The sequence below is a fragment of the Hyla sarda genome, chromosome 1 (assembly GCF_029499605.1).
Source record: "Hyla sarda isolate aHylSar1 chromosome 1, aHylSar1.hap1, whole genome shotgun sequence".
Classification (NCBI taxonomy): domain Eukaryota; kingdom Metazoa; phylum Chordata; class Amphibia; order Anura; family Hylidae; genus Hyla; species Hyla sarda.
The window spans coordinates 591,701,191-591,720,692 of NC_079189.1; the positions used below are offsets into that span (position 1 = coordinate 591,701,191).

The following is a 19,502-nucleotide window of genomic DNA, read 5'->3' on the forward strand; positions in this document are numbered from 1 at the left end:
CACACTCTAATAATAGTCAGGATGACTCTTTTTTTCTTGCCCAGTCTATACAGCAAATCCGACAAGTAAGCTGCACAAAACAGGTAGTATGAACATATTGGGCCTTATTTACTAAGAGTGGAGTTATTTATTTATTTTTTTTGTGGGCTTTTGTTTTTCCATGTGATTTACTAATGTTGCGCTTTTCCTTTTTCTACACATGCCCTGGCTGTCAGGTCTTCCAGAGCCCAAATCCACGGCATTTTATGTGGGAACATTAGTAAATTCATAGTTTTTTTTTATATATATATCAGCACCAAGACCCTTTTTTCAGAAACACTCCCCCTTTCCGCAGGGACCACACACATCTTTTCAGGTTTTCTAAGAAAAGTGGAGTTAGTATAGTTTTTCTTTTTTTTTGTCACAAATTCTGGCACACGACACATGCGACATAAAAACCCTCCAAAATCTAAACGGAAAAGCCTTAGCAAATGAGGCCTATTGTATGCTCTAGAAGCTAGTGTGAAAACAACAATAATTCAAGCTGTATATATAGATCATAAATAGAGATGAGCAAACTTACAGTAAATTCGATTCGTCACGAACTTCTCGGCTCGGCAGTTGATGTCTTTTCCTGCATAAATTAGTTCAGCTTTCCGGTGCTCCGGTGGGCTGGAAAAGGTGGATACAGTCCTAGGAAAGAGTCTCCTAGGACTGTATCCACCTTTTCCAGCCCACGGGAGCACCTGAAAGCTGAACTAATTTATGCAGGAAAAGTCATCAACTGCCGAGCTGAGAAGTTCGTGATGAATCGAATTTACTGTAAGTTCGCTCATCTCTAATCATAAACTAGAATTTAAATGCTTTAATATCGGATGCATGATAAAACTAAGTCATTTTCTGATAATACAATGTTATTTGTATGCAATTATACAGTGTCAATATATGCTGAAGTTGAAAATAAAACAATCAGGGGGGAAAAAAGTAAATACAGAAAGACAAACAATGACACCAACACAATGATCCTAAGGTTCTGTCACAGACAAGATGAACAAATATTTAATAGGAATACTAATCTCAACTGTATATAATATACCGTATTATAATTCCAGCGGGATGGAATATTTCTTAAAATGACTTAAAGGGGTACTCCGCTGGAAAACATTTTTTTTTTTTTTTTATCAACTGGTACAAGAAAGTTAAACAGATTTGTAAATTACTTCCATTAAAAAATCTTAATCCTTCCATTACTTAATAGCTGTTGTATGCTTCAAAGGAAGTTCTTTTCTTTTTAAATATCCTTTCTGTCTGACCACAGTGCTCTCTGCTGACACATCTGTCCATTTTAGGAACCGTCCAGAGTAGGAGCAAATCCTCATAGCAAACCTATCCTGCTCTGGACAGTTCCTGACATGGACAGAGGTGTCAGCAGAGAGCACTGTGGTCAGACAGAAAGGAAATTCAAAAAGAAAAGAACTTCCTGTGGAGCATACAGAAGTTTATAAGTACTAGAAGGATTAAGATTTTTTTAATATGAGTAATTTACAAATCTGTTTAACTATGTCATTAGTTGATAAAAAAAAAAAAAAATAAAAAGTTTTCCAGTGGAGTACCCCTTTAACCCCTTAAGGACCAAGGACGTACTGGTACGTCCTGAGTCCTTTCCCTCTCTATAACACGGGGCCACGACGTGGCCCCGCATCATAGCGGGTCGGGCCCGGCCTCTTACAACGGCCGGGACCTGTGGCTAATAGCGCGTGGCAGTGATCGCGGTACCGCGCGCTATTAACCCTTTAGACGCGGCGTTCAAAGTTGAACGCTGCGTCTAAAGTGAAAGTGAAACCATGCCGGTTAAGCTCAGGGAGCTGTTCGGGATCGCCGCGTCCCGAACAGCTGCAGGACACGAGGAAGGTCTCCTACCTTGCCTCCTGGTGTCTGATCGCCGAATGACTGCTCAGTGCCTGAGATCCAGGCATGAGCAGTCAAGCGGCAGAATCATCGATCACTGGTTTCCTAGGTCCCTATGGGAGCTATAACACTGCAAAAAAAAAAGTGAAAAAAAAAGTGATAAAGATCATTTAACCCCTTCCCTATTAAAAGTTTGAATCACCCCCCTTTTCCCATTTAAAAAAATAAAAATAAAAATTAAATAAAAATAAACATATGTGGTATCGCCGGGTGTGTAAATGTCCGAATTATAAAAATATATCGTTAAGTAAACCGCACGGTCAATGGCGTACGCGCAAAAAAATTCCAAAGTCCAAAATAGTGTATTTTTGGTCACTTTTTATATCATGAAAAAATGAATAAAAGCGATCAATAAGTCCAATCAATACAAAAATGGTACCGCTAAAAACTTCAGATCACGGCGCAAAAAATTAGCCCTCATACCGACCCATACGCGGTAAAATAAAGTTATAGGGGTCAGAAGATGACAATTTTAAACTGATAAATTTTCCAGCATGTAGTTATGATTTTTTCCAGAAGTACGACAAAATCAAACCTATATAAGTAGGGGATCATTTTAACCGTACGGACCTACAGAATAAAGAGAAGGTGTCATTTTTACAGAAAAATTTACTGCATAGAAACAGAAGCCCCCAAAAGTTACAAAATGGCGTTTTTTTTCTTTTTCAATTTTGTCTCACAATGATTTTTTTTTCTTTTCGCCCTAGATTTTTGGGTAAAATGACTGATGTCATTACAAAGTAGAATTGGTGGCGCAAAAAATAAGCCCTCATATGGATTTTTAGGTGCAAAACTGAAAGGGTTATGATTTTTTAAAGGTAAGGAGGAAAAAACGAAAGTGCAAAAACGGAAAAACCCCGGTCCTTAAGGGGTTAAAGGGGTACTCCGGTGGAAAACAATTTTTTTCATATCAACTGGCACCAGAAAGTTATACAGATTTGTAAATTACCTCTATTAAAATTTCTTAATCTTTCCAGTACTTATCAGCTGCTGTATGCTCCAGGGGAAGTTGTGTAGTTCTTTCCCATCTGACCACAGTGCTCTCTGCTGACACCTCTGTCCATGTCAGGAACTGTCCAGAATAGGAGCAAATCCCCATAGAAAACCTCTCCTGCTCTGGATAGTTCCTGACAGAGGTGTCAGCAGAGAGCACTGAGGTCAGACTGAAAAGAACTATACAACTTCCTCTGGAGCATACAGCAGCTGATAAGTACTGGCAGGATTAAGATTTTTTTAATAGAAGTAATTTACAAATCTCTTTAACTTTCTGGCACCAGTTGATTTGAAAAAAATAAATAAAAATAAAATAAAAATAAATATATATATATATATATATATATATATATGTATATATATATATATATATATATATATATATATATATATATATATAATAATTTTCCACCGGAGTACCCCTTTAACCATCCCATTAAACTGATAAAACATGATAAGAAGTTTGTTTAAATATTTACCCCCCATGGCTGCACCACACGTTGTAATAGTAACAACGAAAGAGAGAAACTAGCTGGTAGCTTGGGCTCTATCCACATAATTTGGCTGGGACTGCAGCTTTCATATACAGAGGAAGCTACTGGTGGTCCTCACTATCTTTTAACCAACTCAGCATTAACAATTTTGTTTAGAATTTCTTAAATACTAAAGTTTGGCCTTATAAGCATGGCTAATATATCAAAGCTCCCTAGGTGGTGGTGGTGGGGGTCTAAACGGAATATAAAAGAAAGTGCAGATGGGGGCTTTTCATGACCTGCCTGACACTGTGCAGATGACTGCTTAGTATACATTGACATTCATTGACAGGATGAATCCACGGGTGAAATAAATATAGCTGATCTATCAGAAATACAAGAGGGCTTGTATATAATTATTCATGCTAGTCGTCAAGTGATGAAATAACTAGGGCAGTGATCCTCAACCTGTGGCTCCCCCTAGAGAACCGCAAGAACTCCAACCTTCCATGGTGCCCTGACAGCCGTATGCTATCAGAGCGTGCCGGGAGTTGCAGAGGGGGAGATTTATCATTGTATGTAGAGCTTTTTTTTTTTTGCTTACTCCAGGCGCATAAAATGTTGCACGTGCACTTAAAGGGGTACTCTGCCTCTAGACATCTTATCCCCTATCCAAAGTGTAGGGGATAAGATGTCTGATTGCAGGGGTCCCGCCACTGGGGACCCCCGCGTTCTTCCAGCTCCACCCGGCATTCGTTTAGAGTGTCAGGTGCAGCGCCGGAGGCCCATGACTTCACGGTCATGCCCCGCTCGTGGCGACTTGCATTGAGGGGTGTGGCCGTGACAGGACGAGCAGGGCGTGACCTTAATGTCACGAGCCTCCGCCCCGCATCGCCAGTCATCCGGCACGACAAAGTTTGCTCCCTGCATTGGCTGTCTTGGGTGCTGCAGCCCAGATCGCGGGGGTCCAAAGGATAGGGGAGAAGATGTCTGATCGCGGGGGTCCTGCCACTGGGGAGCCCCATGATCTTGGCTGCAGCACCCTAGACATCCGGTGCACGGAGAGAACTTCACTCTGTGCCTCCGCTCCCCATGACCAGTCATCCGGCATGGAGTGAAGTTCGCTCAATGAACCGGATGTCTAGGGTGCCGCAGCCGAGATCGTGGGGCTCCCCAGCGGCCAGACCACCGCGATCAGACATCTTCTCCCCTATCCTTTGGACCCCCGCGATCTGGGCTGCAGCACCATAGATGTCTGCTGCAGGGAGCGAACTTCGCTCCGTGCCGAATGACTGGCGATGCGGGGTGGAGGCTTGTGACGCCCCACTCGTGATGTCACGGCCACACACCCTCAATGCAACTCTATGAGAGGGGGCGTAACGGCAATGAGGGGGACATGGCCATGACGTCACGAGCCTCCGGCACTGCACCCGACGCTCTAAAACGAACGTCAGCAGCGGGACCCCGCGATCAGCCATCTCATCCCCCATCCTTTGGATAGGGGATAATGTGTCTAGGGGCAGAGTACCCCTTTAAGTACTTTTGTCTTGTGGATACGCATAAATTAGCAAACAGCCTAATTAAAGCAAATTTCAGTTTTCGCTTTGCAGTGGTTCCAAAATTATGGAGAGCGAATGTCGCATGTAGTCATAAAAAAAAAAGTAACTAACCCCTCCAAAAAGTCGCAAGTAAAAGCCAGGTCAGACCTGGCTTACAAAAGTGCCTTTGGAGTGCATTTTTGCTTATGTGCGCCAAATTTATCAACCACCCCTTGTTAGTATGATAAATATGTCACACATAAGCAAAATAATGAAAAATGACTTCACTTTCAAAGACAACAATAAGTTTCCCTCTATGTCTTTGGGGCTGAAGACTATTTTTGTTGGTCTAAAAAGTTGTCTGTCAGAATGCAGCTCGAAATCTACTGTAAGTACGGCTTACAAGCGCACACCCAGGGTTATTCATACTATCTGCTTCGTATGTATGGAATAAGTACAGGGTTTAATAAAGTGATGCATGCTAAGGTTGGAAATTCTTTCAATCTGGTCCCTTGAATTTAAGTTTCCAAGGTACTCTGTACACTATAGGTCTTTATTTTAAAGACAATAAAAACTACTGCTGCCCGATACTGGGCTGTTCAGCAAAAGTTGTCCGAACAATGGCCCCTTTTCTGACATAATTTCCTGCTTTGCAGCTATTAAAGAATCACTCCAGGAATATTTTTTGTGCTTATATAGTGCAGCAGAGGCTATTATTAGAGAATAATGTAGAGGTTCTTGTGTATGCCTTTTGCTTACCTGTTTTAGCTCATGAGGCAGGCATGGTTTTTCTGCCATACTGAATGCAATTCCATCAATGGTATAGTTTCCTAAAAGGGCCTACATTTCTCTTGAATCGCCTAGCTTTGCAGAGAGAGAAGGTGGAGTCCCATCACTGCACCTGGTCATCTAAATAAACTGCTGGTGCTGGAGTTCAGTCATGTGAACTTGTTTGGTGCATAAGAAGTAGATCACAGCCTGCCAAGGAGTTTAGGGCGATCTAGAAATTGGTTGGGGTCTGAACACTAAATCACTAAATAACTGTTTCAACAAATTTTCTCTTTTGGGGTGAATTAGCTCGCTGAAGGATGAGGTTACTTACTATACAGCATGGGGGGAAAGAGGAATTATAGGCAAAGTGAGGCAGAGGATGACACACGGTGACTGCAGAAGCTTGTGGTTAGTGTTATACCTCACCATGATGCTGGATTTACAGCTTAAAGGGATACTCCAGTGGAAAACTTTTTTTCTTTTCTTTTTAACAACTGGTGGCAGAAAGTTAAACAGATTTGTAAATGACTTCTATTAAAAAATCTTAATCCTTCCAGTAATTATTAGCTGCTGAATACTACAGGAGAAATTCTCTTCTTTCTGGAACACAGTGCTCTCTGCTGACATCACGAGCACAGTGCTCTCTGCTGACATCACGAGCACAGTGCTCTCTGCTGACATCTCTGTCCATTTTAGGAACTTTCCAGAGCAGCATATGTTTGCTTTGGGGATTTTCTCCTACTCTGGACAGTTCTTAACCCCTTAAGGACGCAGGACGTAAATGTACATCCTGGTGAGGTGGTACTTAACGCACCAGGACGTACATTTACGTCCTGTGCATAACCGCGGGCATCGGAGCGATGCCCGTGTCATGCGCGGCTGATCCCGGCTGCTGATCGCAGCCAGGGACCCGCCGGCAATGGCCGACGACCGCGATCTCGCGGGCGTCCACCATTAACCCCTCAGGTGCCGGGATCAATACAGATCCCGGCATCTGCGGCAGTGCGCGATTTGAATGAATGATCGGATCGCCAGCAGCGCTGCTGCGGGGATCCCATCATTCAGAACGCCGCACGGAGGTCCCCTCTCCTTCCTCCGTCCGGCTCCCGGCGTCTCCTGCTCTGGTCTGTGATCGAGCAGACCAGAGCAGAAGATAGCCGATAACACTGATCTGTTCTATGTCCTATACATAGAACAGATCAGTATTAGCAATCATGGTATTGCTATGAATAGTCCCCTATGGGGACTATTCAAGTGTAAAAAAAAATGTAAAAAAATGTAAAAGTAACAGTAAAAAAAAAGGGAAAAATCCCCTCCCCCAATAAAAAAGTAAAACGTCCGTTTTTTCCTATTTTACCCCCAAAAAGCGTAAAAAATAATTTTTATAGACATATTTGGTATCGCCGCGTGCGTAAATGTCCGAACTATTAAAATAAAATGTTACTGATCCCGTACGGTGAACGAAAAAAAAAAAAAAAGTCCAAAATCCCTACTTTTTTAAATAAAGTTTATTAAAAAAAATTATAAAAAATTAATTAAAAGTTTTTTATATGCAAATGTGGTATCAAAAAAAAGTACAGATCATGGTGCAAAAAATGAGCCCCCATACCGCCGCTTATACGGAAAAATAAAAAGTTAGAGGTCATCAAAATAAAGGGATTATAAACGTACTAATTTGGTTAAAAAGTTTGTGATTTTTTTTTTAAGCGCAACAATAATAGAAAAGTATATAATAATGGGTATCATTTTAATCGTATTGACCCTCAGAATAAAGAACACACGTCATTTTTACCATAAATTGTACGGCGTGAAAACGAAACCTTCCAAAATTAGCAAAATTGCGTTTTTCGTTTTAATTTCCCCACAAAAATAGTGTTTTTTGATTGCGCCATACATTTTATGATATAATGAGTGATGTCATTACAAAGGACAACTGGTCGCGCAAAAAACAAGCCCTCATACTAGTCTGTGGATGAAAATATAAAAGAGTTATGATTTTTAGAAGGCGAGGAGGAAAAAATGAAAACGTAAAAATTTAATTGTCTGAGTCCTTAAGGCCAAAATGGGCTGAGTCCTTAAGGGGTTAAAATGGACAGAAATGTCAGCAGAGAGCACTGTACTCGTGATGTCAGCAGAGAGCTCTGTGTTCAAAAAAGAAAATAATTTCCTCTGTAGTATTCTGCAGCTAATAAGTACTGGAAAGATTAAGATTTTTTAATAGAAGTCATTTACAAATCTGTTTAACTTTCTGGCACCAGTTGATTAAAAAAAAAAAAAAACTGGTACCCCTTTAAAATGCTTAGTACTTCTCTATAATGTCTCCATGCTGCTGCTGTTTCTAAAGGTGTGCTAGAGATATAGGAGAATAGAATCCCCTCTTGTGTGTGTCTGCTGCATCAAAGCAGCAAGTCTATACCCACAAGATCAGAGACAACATATAATTAGAGAGGAAATCTGCAGAGGGGAAAACTGGTGAAAATGCCATATACAGGTTATATAATGTCCAGAAAGAGTGCTGCCCCTTGTGTACACACAGGACAGCTTATCTAAAATGGAAGCTATGCTGTAAGCTTTCAGTAGTGATGGTAGGAAGACAGACACAATTTCTTCAATGAACTTTATGGCTGTGTGTGTGTGTGTGTAAAGGAAATCTGGGGATTTGGAGCAATAAAAAAAAAATAAAAAATAAAGGAAAAAAGTGATAAGATTAGAAAATCAAATTTATTCAAATAAATGTAAACCTGATGTAAAAAAAAATTAAGAAAAAAATTATAAAAAAATTATATATATATATATATATATATATATATATATATATATATATATAGTGGTCTGCTATATGCAGTAAAAAAATAATAATTATTATCTGAGAAGATGAGACAAGATGAGAATGAAGTGTGGCCTCTGCCCAGTGTGATGAGCAATCCCAGATATATCCGCCAGTCCTCCCCCGACTCACAATTGTGATACTAATAGCTTTTATGACATATTCATCTTCTATTTTATTACAGCTTGACCACAATACCTCAGCAAGTCTATGATATACCCCGGTCTATTAAATCACAGGACATTTGTCCAGTTCCTTACTATGGATGGAGGGAAGTAGAAAATAAAAAACCTGAACACAAACTGCAGTGAAATCCGGTTGACTGACCATGGATGATGCTGGGAGTTTGGGTCAGTAAACCTGCGCTTGTGCCGGCGCAGTTGGACATAATACAGGTGTAAAAATTTTGGTTTTATTGAAGTGTTTCCCAAACAGGGTGCCTCCAGCTGTTGCAAAACTACAACTTCCAGGATGCCCGGACAGCCAAAGGCTGTCCGGGCATGCTGGGAGTTGTAGCTTTGGAAAAGCTGGAGGCACCCTGGTTGGGAAACACTGTGCTAAACGTTTGTGTGAAACCGGCCTTAGTCTGATAATGCAGAATTTTTTTTAATTCAGCACTTAATTCAGATGACTGAGCATAGGGAAGATAACATTTATAAACAAAATATTTAAATATAGCAACATATATAATGTAAAAAAAACTGTGTTGAATTTACAGCTTAAAATGCTTAGTACTTCTCCATAATGTCTCCATGCTGCTGCTGTTTCTAAGGGTCTGCTAGAGATATAGAATAGAATCCCCTCTTATATAGCGCAGCATAGGCTATTGGAGAATAATGTAGATGTTCTTGTGTTGGGGTTGTGCTTACCTGTTTTAGCTGATGCGGTATGGCTGATTCAGCCATGCAATTTTATCACTGAAATTATTTCCTAATGCTGCCTACATTTCCCATGAATCCTCTGGCTTTGCAGAGAGAGGTTGATGTTTTATCACTGCATCTGATCATCTAATTAGTTTGCTGGTGCTGGAGATCACCCAGGTGAACTGATGAGACTCATAAGTGGGTGGGTGTCAGCTAACATTACGTGCAGTTTTGATGCATTTTCAAATTCAATGTGTGTTTTTTAGAGAAATATTACCATTTTGTTTGCTTCGGTTTTTCAAAATTGCAGGAAACATTATACGTTTTTACACTGATTAGCACAATTGAGGTAAAACAGAACAATTTTTGCTATGATTATGGGAAAATAAGGTCAAAAGCTGAAAAAAACTCAGCAGAAAATGCAAGGTGTGAACACAGCCTCAGGGGAGGTGCATAACTACTATATATCCTGTTCCCATAGATATAGCAATAGCAGTATACAGATAGAGCTAGAGGGGAGGTGTATAACTACTATATCTTCTGATCCCATAGCGATAGCATCAGTATACAGATTGAGCTGGAGGGGAGGTATATAATTACTATATATCCTGATCCCATAAAGATAGCAACAGCGGAGAAGGGAGGGGTTTGGGATCTGGTAGGTGATAATTTTCTCCTGTAGTTCACAAGAAGTCAGCTGACTCAGGACTGACCACTTCCTCTGACATATGAAACACTGTGATTCTCTGTGGGTCAGACTGGTGATAACATAACCCAGTTCACAGTAATGAAACACATGGATGCAGCTGTGCTGGGATAAAACAGATAGCACTGTAGGACTAGTGATGGTGTGCATGAATGATATGGGCAAAAAAAAAAAAAACACATCCGCTTGTTTAATTTGTTATTTTTAGCCCCTAGGGTTACAAAATAACTTTTCTATCATTATCCTATAATCTCCAAAACACTGATAAATTTGATAATTTTAAATGGAATTTTACTGATTATTCTATTTGCCTTACATTAAAACATTGGCTCATATTGTAAAGCATTTTAAAGGGAGTCTTACCACTATGTTTGTGGAGGAAACCGCTGGCACCATTTTATAGATTAACTCACAATGTAACCAAATATATCTTTATTATTTAGGTGTGCTGTGTGCACTTGGAAAAAAAAAAAAAAAAGCTTTTTATCAAATGGGTAAATCAACTATTTTAGCTATTTGGTGCACTAGGGGGATTACTGCACATATCAGATCACTGGTATGGCAGCTCAGACCCCTTCCCCCTCCTCCAAATGTCATGTGTCCTTGCTCAATGACCCTCCTCTCAGCACTGATGTCATTGAGAGGCTGATATTTCCCTTAGACCTCTAAGAGAGGCGTGTATAGTGAAGGTATGATTAGGTACACTTTGAATGCCTCTATAAACACAGTACCAGAGGTTGACTGTATACATACATGGCGGTAGACTTTCTTTAAAACAGCTTGGAGAAAACTGTGACATTTTTTTTTTGCAAACAGCAAAATGTTTGTAATGACCAAAAAAAGTTGTTCTGGTCCCTGGTGAGGTATAGTTTAGGTCACAGTTAATTAAGTGGTCATTTATTAAAGTGGTTCTCTCCTTTGAAATATATCTACCTGTAAAAGCTGTAGTTGTGTGGAGGCTTGACAGTAAGTGTTCAGTTTCTCTGCAATGCCACCACAGGAAAAATTAAGTATTGCATAGTGTTTATTCCTATCAATGGGTTTTCTGTGTAATGCAGGACGTGACCTCCAGAGACTGAGAGACACTCTTTGTAACCACTCTCCACTCTGACCATGAGAGGATCCTGAGCACGGGAATGCCCTCTAAACAGGGTTTTCTAAACTGGACAACCCTTTAAGAACAATACGTGAAAATAAGTAGCAATACTAAAGAAGTTTGAGAGAAATGGACATAATAGTGGCACCTGAGCATGGTGTTGATTGGGGACTGCAATGGGCACGTCCCTTACCCCATTTTCTCATAGGCATCAAATATTTAATCTTATACTTACACTCATATTCCGGTCCCAAATCTGTATGGTGCCATCCTGACATCCGGCAGCTATAAGCTTGCCATCTCTACTGTATGTGGCGCATGTTGGGATGACGCGTTTACCCTGGGCAGATCTTGGTTTGAAGATACTTTTATGTTTCTTATCATTGGAAACCTCCCAAGTCCGGACAGTTCTTTTAAAGGGAAAAATAAAAACTGTTAAGACTTGTTCATAATTAGATCAGCTAAGTATAAAGCAAACATTTTAATTATTATTCCATTGGCAAATAACTCTTCTCATCCCTAGATAGATATATACTATCTGCTTGGCTGAGTACGTGTGAGTGTTTTGAATTATAAAGAGTAGAAATCCACCTGCCAGACACCATAGACAGTGACTTGGCAGTAAAGGGAGAGTTACGAGGCCTCAAAACACATTAGATTAGGGTTTCTTATACACTATTACTATCACTAACACATCACAGCCATGTACTCTAACATATAATATAATATAGGAGCAGGAAGCCTAATGGTTTGCTTTTTTTGGGTGGCACACTTTCAAAAAGCAATGAACTTTACGTAGTTTATCCTAGTCCTTCTGGTTCTGGAATATATTGGCAGAATTACAGGGAACACTGCTGCAGAGAAACAAGAGTAAGAAAGCAAGACCTTTTTTAATGTGGTTGTAATTTATTTAAATTTTATATTTAATAAAGAAAACGGCCCCGGAAAATCCCATCACTAGGGGTCCCCATACCTACTGGGACACTAACTAGGCCTGCAGCAGCCTCAGACTTGTCCATGAGTCATGGACAAGAGATGACTCATGGACAAGGCTGCATGAGCAGACACACCAATCACCTCCCACCACCACAAGAAGGTATATAACCCCTCTGACCACACATCAATCACCTCCCACCACCATATGGGAGGGACACGCTCCCTTTTCACCACACACGAATCAACTCTAACCACCACAAGGGAGGCACATGCCCTCTTCCCCTGAGAGGATTTGTAACACTGTGAGCTAACGAAAAGAGGACTTTTAATTATAAATATAGGTGATAGAGGCATAAAAATGTAGTAGTACAGCCAGATGAACTGATTAGACTCATAAGTGGTTTAGGTCAGTTCACATTATGTGCAGTTTTGATACAATTTCTTATTTAAACTGCATTTATTAGAAAAATATTGCCATGACGTGAAAGCAATTTGACCTATCACCTATCATTGGGGTGTTTAATTGGAAGCCTTTAGACTGTATTCACATGCTGAATTTTACTGTATTTTTCTGAATATTTTTTTACTGCATTTTGGCAGTTTTTTCCGCATTTTTCCAAAATCGAGGTAAAAGCTACACCTTTTTACCTTCATTAGCACAATTTCTGAAAAACAGCAACATTTTTGTTGTGATTTTGGGAAAACCACAAGAAAAATAAAAAAAAAGTCTGCAATGTGTGAACACAGCTTCACAGGAAATATATAACTACTATATAACCTGATCTCAGTGTCAGAGATAGCAGCAGTATACAGATATGGGAGGGGAGGGGCATGGGAGCTAACAGGAGTGATCTGATAGGTGAACACATAGTTCACAGAAAGTCAGCTGACCCAGGACAGCGTACTTTCTTTGACCCACACATGGTGGCCACATGACCAGTTTCAGTAATGAATGCAGCTATGCTAGAATAAAAGGGATGGTGCTGTAGGACAAGTAATGGTGAGTGTGCATGATGGGGGCAAAAAAAATCCCCCAAAACTAGAGTGCTGCTTAAAACACTGACATTTCAATGACATTTTGGTAACTCCTGGCTATATATGGGTATGTGCTTAGCCTTAGAAGGAGTTTCCAGAAGAGCTGTCAATCAAAAGCTCCATCACATTAATGGAATTTCCCAGAAGCCTCTTCCCCATTTCTGGATGGACCTAAAAAGGCATGCTCATATACTTAAGAGAACACTGGAAAGTAACACAAACATGCCTACGTTTTCTTTTAATTGCACCCCTTTCCTGTCTGAAACGTTCCCCATCGCCCTCGCGGCCGTTCTCACGTTTGTAGAATGTTGCTCATGGTGTCTGAACATGTAGCTGGAATATCCTGGATTGTATCACAGGCTCTGATCATTGATATTCACCCTCTACTGCATCCATCAAAGCTCCTGGAGCGGATTTCACATCGGGTTCACGAGGAGAATTGTGTGCGCAGAGTCATTCATCTCTCCGAAGGATCATTATCACTAATCGTGTTTTCTTTTTACCCTAATTATAACTATTACGCTAATGAACTTTGTGAACATTTACACTGTCATTGGTCAATATCAGATGGGAAGCCCTGGATAGGGCTGACACGTTTCTGCAGCCACTTGTCACGTCTAGCTGACACATATTTGGAGGCATCAGAACAGCGATAGATGGGAATTATGACTTTCAAAAATGTTAATGAAAATAGTGATTAAATTTCACTTCTCGGATGTTAAAAACGTTCCAAAACCTGAGATCATTCTAGAGGAGTGTTGAAAATAAAAGTTCTCTCATATATATGTCATAGGGAAATAGAAATTAGATTGTGGACTTGTATAGTGATTATCACCTTAATGTACAGTATTGCACAATGGCCCTGATTTACTATTGTAAACCCGACCTGATTTGTAGGGTTGTGCACTAAAATGTGTCGTATTGTGCCACAAATTGTGTCTGTGCCTGAATTTGTGACCATAAATTCATAAAACCCGACCAACTCTCAATTTTACAGCGATCGGATCCCCCGCGATCTGAAACTTATATCCAATCCTTAGGATAGGGGATAAGTTTTTCAGGACTGGACTACTCCTTTAAGACTGTTGGGGATCTAATGAAGGTCCAAAAACTGCTATGATTGTACTACCATAAGGTCCTACTAGAGGAATAATGCACTGAAATACTGAACCATTGCAGTTTACAGGATGGTGGAACATGATAGACTCGGTATTCCAAACAGACAAAATATAACATGGCAAGACACACTGGGGGTCATATTCAAAACTATTCACATCAAAAAAGTTTGCGCTTCGCGCCAAAATGTTGGCACAGAATAGTTCACATCAGATATTCAAAGTGGTTTACATGAGAATTATCCAAGGTTTACACTAGTCACACCAGTTTTGCAAAAGTGGGCGTGCCTATGTAAATATTATTTACATGATATTTTCAAAGGGGTAAGAGTCCATTTTACATAAAAAATAAATGGCTAGATAATCAGAGTCTTTGATGTAGCCACACGTAAAGAAGGTACAGGGTATTAGATCTTGAGATCCCGAAAGCTTGGCACACCATTATTGAATGGTTGTTTCCAGCATGAACACCCAAGTAGAAACAAAAATTTACCAACGCTTCGCTGGCCTCCAGGACTGCCAGACTTTGTTCCACGGGGCTACATTAAAGACTGAGTGTATCTGCCCCCCAGCCACAGGATCTGAACGGCCTGAGACAACTTGTCACTGAAACAGTGGGGTTCATATATGTGGAGATGCTGGCCGGGTCTTTACAGAACTGGACTTCCACTACACATCTGCCGTGTCACCAAGTGAATTCACAGTGAACATTTGTAGTGTATAGATAAAACTTGGATAGATAATGCATCTTTTTATGTTACCAGATTTGTGTTACTGTATATACTCAAGTATAAGCCGACCCGAATATAAGCCGGGGCCCCTAATTTCACCCCAAAAACCTGGGAAAAAAACATATTGACTCGAGTATAAGCCTAGGGTGGGAAGTACATCATCTCCCCCTCCCCTATCATCCAGACCCCCCGTCAATCATCACCCACATCAATATCCACCTGTCATCATCCAGACCCCCCCCCCCATCATCATCATCAAGAACCCCCCCTCGGTCATCATACAGACGCCCCCTCCATCATCATACAGCCCAGATTCCCCCCCCCCCCCCGGGTTATCATACAGGGTGAGCCGGTCCGGGCCATCCATCTTAACCGGGAGGCCCTCTTTTCCGCTCAGGGCTGGCTCTGGACTAGTGACGCTGCATTGACTACACCATGCAGGGACGTCCGTGCGCAGCAGACATCCATGACATCAGGGGCGTCCCTGCGCGGTGGCGTCAATGCAGCGTCACTCGTCCGGGGCCAGCCCGGAGTGGAGAAGAGGTTATGAATACCGAGGCTATGATTCTGCACCATCTTTTTTTAATAACTGTATTACATGATACACTACACAAGGATCACATGTTCAAGTTCCAAGTTGTTTATTTTTGTTGTCTGGAAAATTATTTTTATATTAAATTGTGCTTTTAGTGGGACGCCTTTCACTACTGAGGAGTGCTTCCCGTTTGCATCTCGATAGGATATGCAGAGTGCCACAGGTTTCAGCAGGAAGACTAACCCTATAAATTGCATTTCACTGTATATTTATCTGGTGCAACAATGCATGGTCATGCTAGGTTCCCCAGATGTCGTTCCTATAGAGTGGCTCTCGACAAAGAGCAGAAAATTTGACCACATGGTATTCATTATGACAATGGATCCATCATGCAAAAGATTGGTAATCTGCTTCTCTGTACTGGAGAACCACCTCTTGTGAAGGAGAGGTAAGAAAAGGTGAGTGGCATATTAGAATCCTGAAACAGCAGGTCAGTCAATGGCAGGCTTCAAAAAAAGTCTCCAGATCCTGACCTTGTCCAGTGGTGTGAGCAGGAGCTCACGGTTATTACATTAACAAATGAGATTCTTCATCCTTCTATCAATACCAAGAAGGATTGTTCAGCAGAATGAGTCAAAATACAACGCAGCAATATACAGTTCACATCTGTTGAACATATTTACCATTTTATGACTGCCTAGAGAGCGATTCCCGATCACTTAAAACGCACTACAATGAATGCAATATTCCTGCCGGACAGCCTGGAGGAAGTGGGGGGAGCTGGGAAAGGTCCAACTATCAGAAAATACAACCTCTTCCAAACCTATATATTAAAGATGGCCAAGTCTATGTGAAATAACATGGCATCCTGTAGTGCTGGGGAAACCTACTAAGGCATGTAAAATATACACAAGTTCCTCTGTAAGGACCACAGGATGAGCAATAATTAGCCCACCCATTTAGAGGATTTAGGAATAGTTATATACTGTAGAGGTTACGGTAGGGAAACTCAACCAGGGGTCAAGTGCAGCTGTAGCTTCTAGGGTTTTCCAACCATACAAAGTAATGGCATAGTGCTTATGGGGGAATCAAACGACAGTCACAGAGAAGAAGCATTGGTTTAAGATGAATTTGACTCCAAAGTGTGCCCATTAAAGAAGTAGTCTCATACCTGAAAGTACTGCGGATAGGGGATAAGTTTTAGATCGAGGGGGTCCAACCGCTGAGGCCCCCCGTGATCTACTGTATGGGGCCCCGACTCTCCCTTAGAGCGGTGCGTCACAACCCCCTGCCTGAAGAGGGGGCCGCCATGCCCCCTCTATATACAGTCGGGCAAAAAAGTATTTAGTCAGCCACCAATTGTGCAAGAAGATGAGTGAGGCCTGTAATTTTCATCATAGGTATATCTCAACTATGAGAGACATAATGAGAAAAAAATCCATAAAATCACATGGTCTGATTTTTAAAGAATTTATTTAATTTATTTGGTCACCTACAAACAAGCAAGATTTCTGGCTCTCACAGACCTGTAACTTCTTCTTTAAGAGTTTCCTCTGTCCTCCACTCGTTACCTGTATTAATGGCACCTGTTTGGACTTGTTATCGGTATAAAAGACAACTGTCCACAACCTCAAACAGTCAAACTCCAAACTCCACTACGGCCAAGACCAAAGAGCTGTCGAAGGACACCAGAAACAAAATTGTAGACCTGCACCAGGCTGGGAAGACTGAATCTGCAATAGGCAAGCAGCTTGGTGTGAAGAAATAAACTGTGGGAGCAATTATTAGAAAATGGAAGACATACAAGACAACTGATAATCACCCCGTGGTGTTAAAATGATTGGTGAGCAAAAATCCCACAACCACACGGGGGGGGGGGGGAGACCTAGTGAATGACCTGCAGAGAGCTGGGACCAAAGTAACAAAGACTACCATCATTAACACACTATGCCATCAGGGACTCAAATCATGCAGTGCCAGGCGTGTCCCCCTGCTTAAGCCAGTACATGTCCAGGCCTGTCTGAAGTTTGCTAGAGAGCATTTGGATGATCCAGAAGAGGATTGGGAGAATGTCATATGTTCAGATGAAACCAAAGTAGAACTTTTGGGAAAAACTCAACTCGCCGTGTTTGGAGGAGAAAGAATGCTGAGTTGCATCCAAAGAACACCATACCTACATCCCATGTATCGTGAAAACCTCCTTTCATCAACAGGGGCATTGAAGATGAAACGTGGCTGGGTCTTTCAGCATGACAATGATCCTAAACACACCGCCCGGGCAAAGAAGGAGTGGCTTCGTAAGAAGCATTTCAAGGTTCTGTATTTCCAGGTATGAAACTTCTCCTTCTCCTAATGTGTTTTGAGTAACAACCCTTCATCAGATTGGTATACAATAAATGTACAGAGCCCAGGTATATATACACAAACATTATAAATTAAATGGCGCCAAACAGAAAGAGGGAGTAAAAACAGGTCATTTATTTTTTACTTGGGATTTTTGTGTGTGTGTATTTATATATATAAATCCTATATCTGTATAACAACTTTATAACATTTAAATTGGCCAAGTCAATAGTAACAGCATCACCTAAAGGGTTCAATGGCTGAGACTGGTGTTAGTTCTGATCCTAATCATTGCAGTAGGGTTTAGTCAGTATCTTCACCACTTCATATATAAATGCTGTACAGCAGGTGTTGGCTGTAACATAAAAATGACACCCTGCAGCAGTGGCAAGGATTAAAGGTAACTCCAACCCCATCCATTTCAGCAGGGTATTTACAGTTGATAGTAAGGACCCAACTCCTGAGCGCTATCCCCACCACACTTACTTACTAGTGCAGTAAATGTATGGCAAGGTGCAGGATGGGGTCTAGGGGTATCAATTGAACAGGAGTGATGCAGACATTTCATGCAGCAGACTATGTGCACATACTGTTAGATGGACCTAACAAATAATGTCCTATCTTAAAGGCGTGTTCACAGGACTGGGTGGTTTTTCCATATTAAAAAAAATATTTGGAATTCTACTGTAATGTCCAAACAAATGCCCTTCAACATGGAGCAGTTGCTATTCCAAACATTTCAGAATAATTCACATGTGATCAGTTTAGAATGGTATGTACTTTTATGTAACAATAGTTCACAACATTTTGAAGCTTTATTTCTGAGAAGAGACATGATCACATGTTCTCGAGCCAGCATAAGCACTTGTTTGTTGATGGGATTTGTTTTTAAATAAAACTATTAAATACTGTATAAATAATTCCTTGACTATGCAAAATGTAACAAAATGACGAATTACAAAATAATATATGATTTTTTTTTTTTTTTTTTTGCTCATAGAAAGCACCATGGGCTTTTATTAGAGATGAATGTTGAGGTTCTTGTGTATGCCTTGTGCTTACCTGTTTTAGCTGATGCGACTTGTGTGATGTGTCATTGGATTTTAGCCATATTGATTCTATATTAGAGCAGTAATGAATTTCTAATACTGTCTGCATTTCCCATGAATCCTCTGGCTTTATAGAGAGGGGTGGAGTCTTTTCACTACGATTCACCTAATGAGACCGACCTAATCACTTGTCTAGACTGTAGAAACCAAAATCTAAGCTGTTGAGACTTGTAAGTGGGTAAGGGTCAGCTCCCATTATGTTCTTACTAAATGAGTGTTTTTAGAGAAATATTGTCATGAGGAGCAAGTGATTTGACCTATAATCACAATTAAGATGTTTAAAGTGAACCTGTCATTATCAAAAACTTTTTCTATAATTTAGAAAAAAACATTACATGTATATTTGTAATAAACACTGGTTTATTACAAGCTGGGCTCTGTACACGGAGGACAAGCTGGGCTCTGTACACGGAGGACAAGCTGGGCTCTGTACACGGAGGACAAGCGGGGCTCTGTACACGGAGGACAAGCGGGGCTCTGCACA

General features: G+C 40.8%; 1 protein-coding gene across 3 annotated transcripts in view; it reads right to left on the reverse strand.

Annotated features, from left to right (window-relative positions):
* The window catches only part of WDR70 (WD repeat domain 70), a 292,771-nt gene that overhangs the window by 118,681 nt on the left and 154,588 nt on the right, over nt 1-19,502 (reverse strand). For all 3 annotated transcript variants that reach the window (XM_056546328.1, XM_056546336.1, XM_056546343.1), the window contains exon 10: nt 11,450-11,624. In XM_056546328.1, coding sequence (XP_056402303.1) covers nt 11,450-11,624 — 175 coding nt within the window. The remainder of the gene's footprint in view (nt 1-11,449; nt 11,625-19,502) is intronic.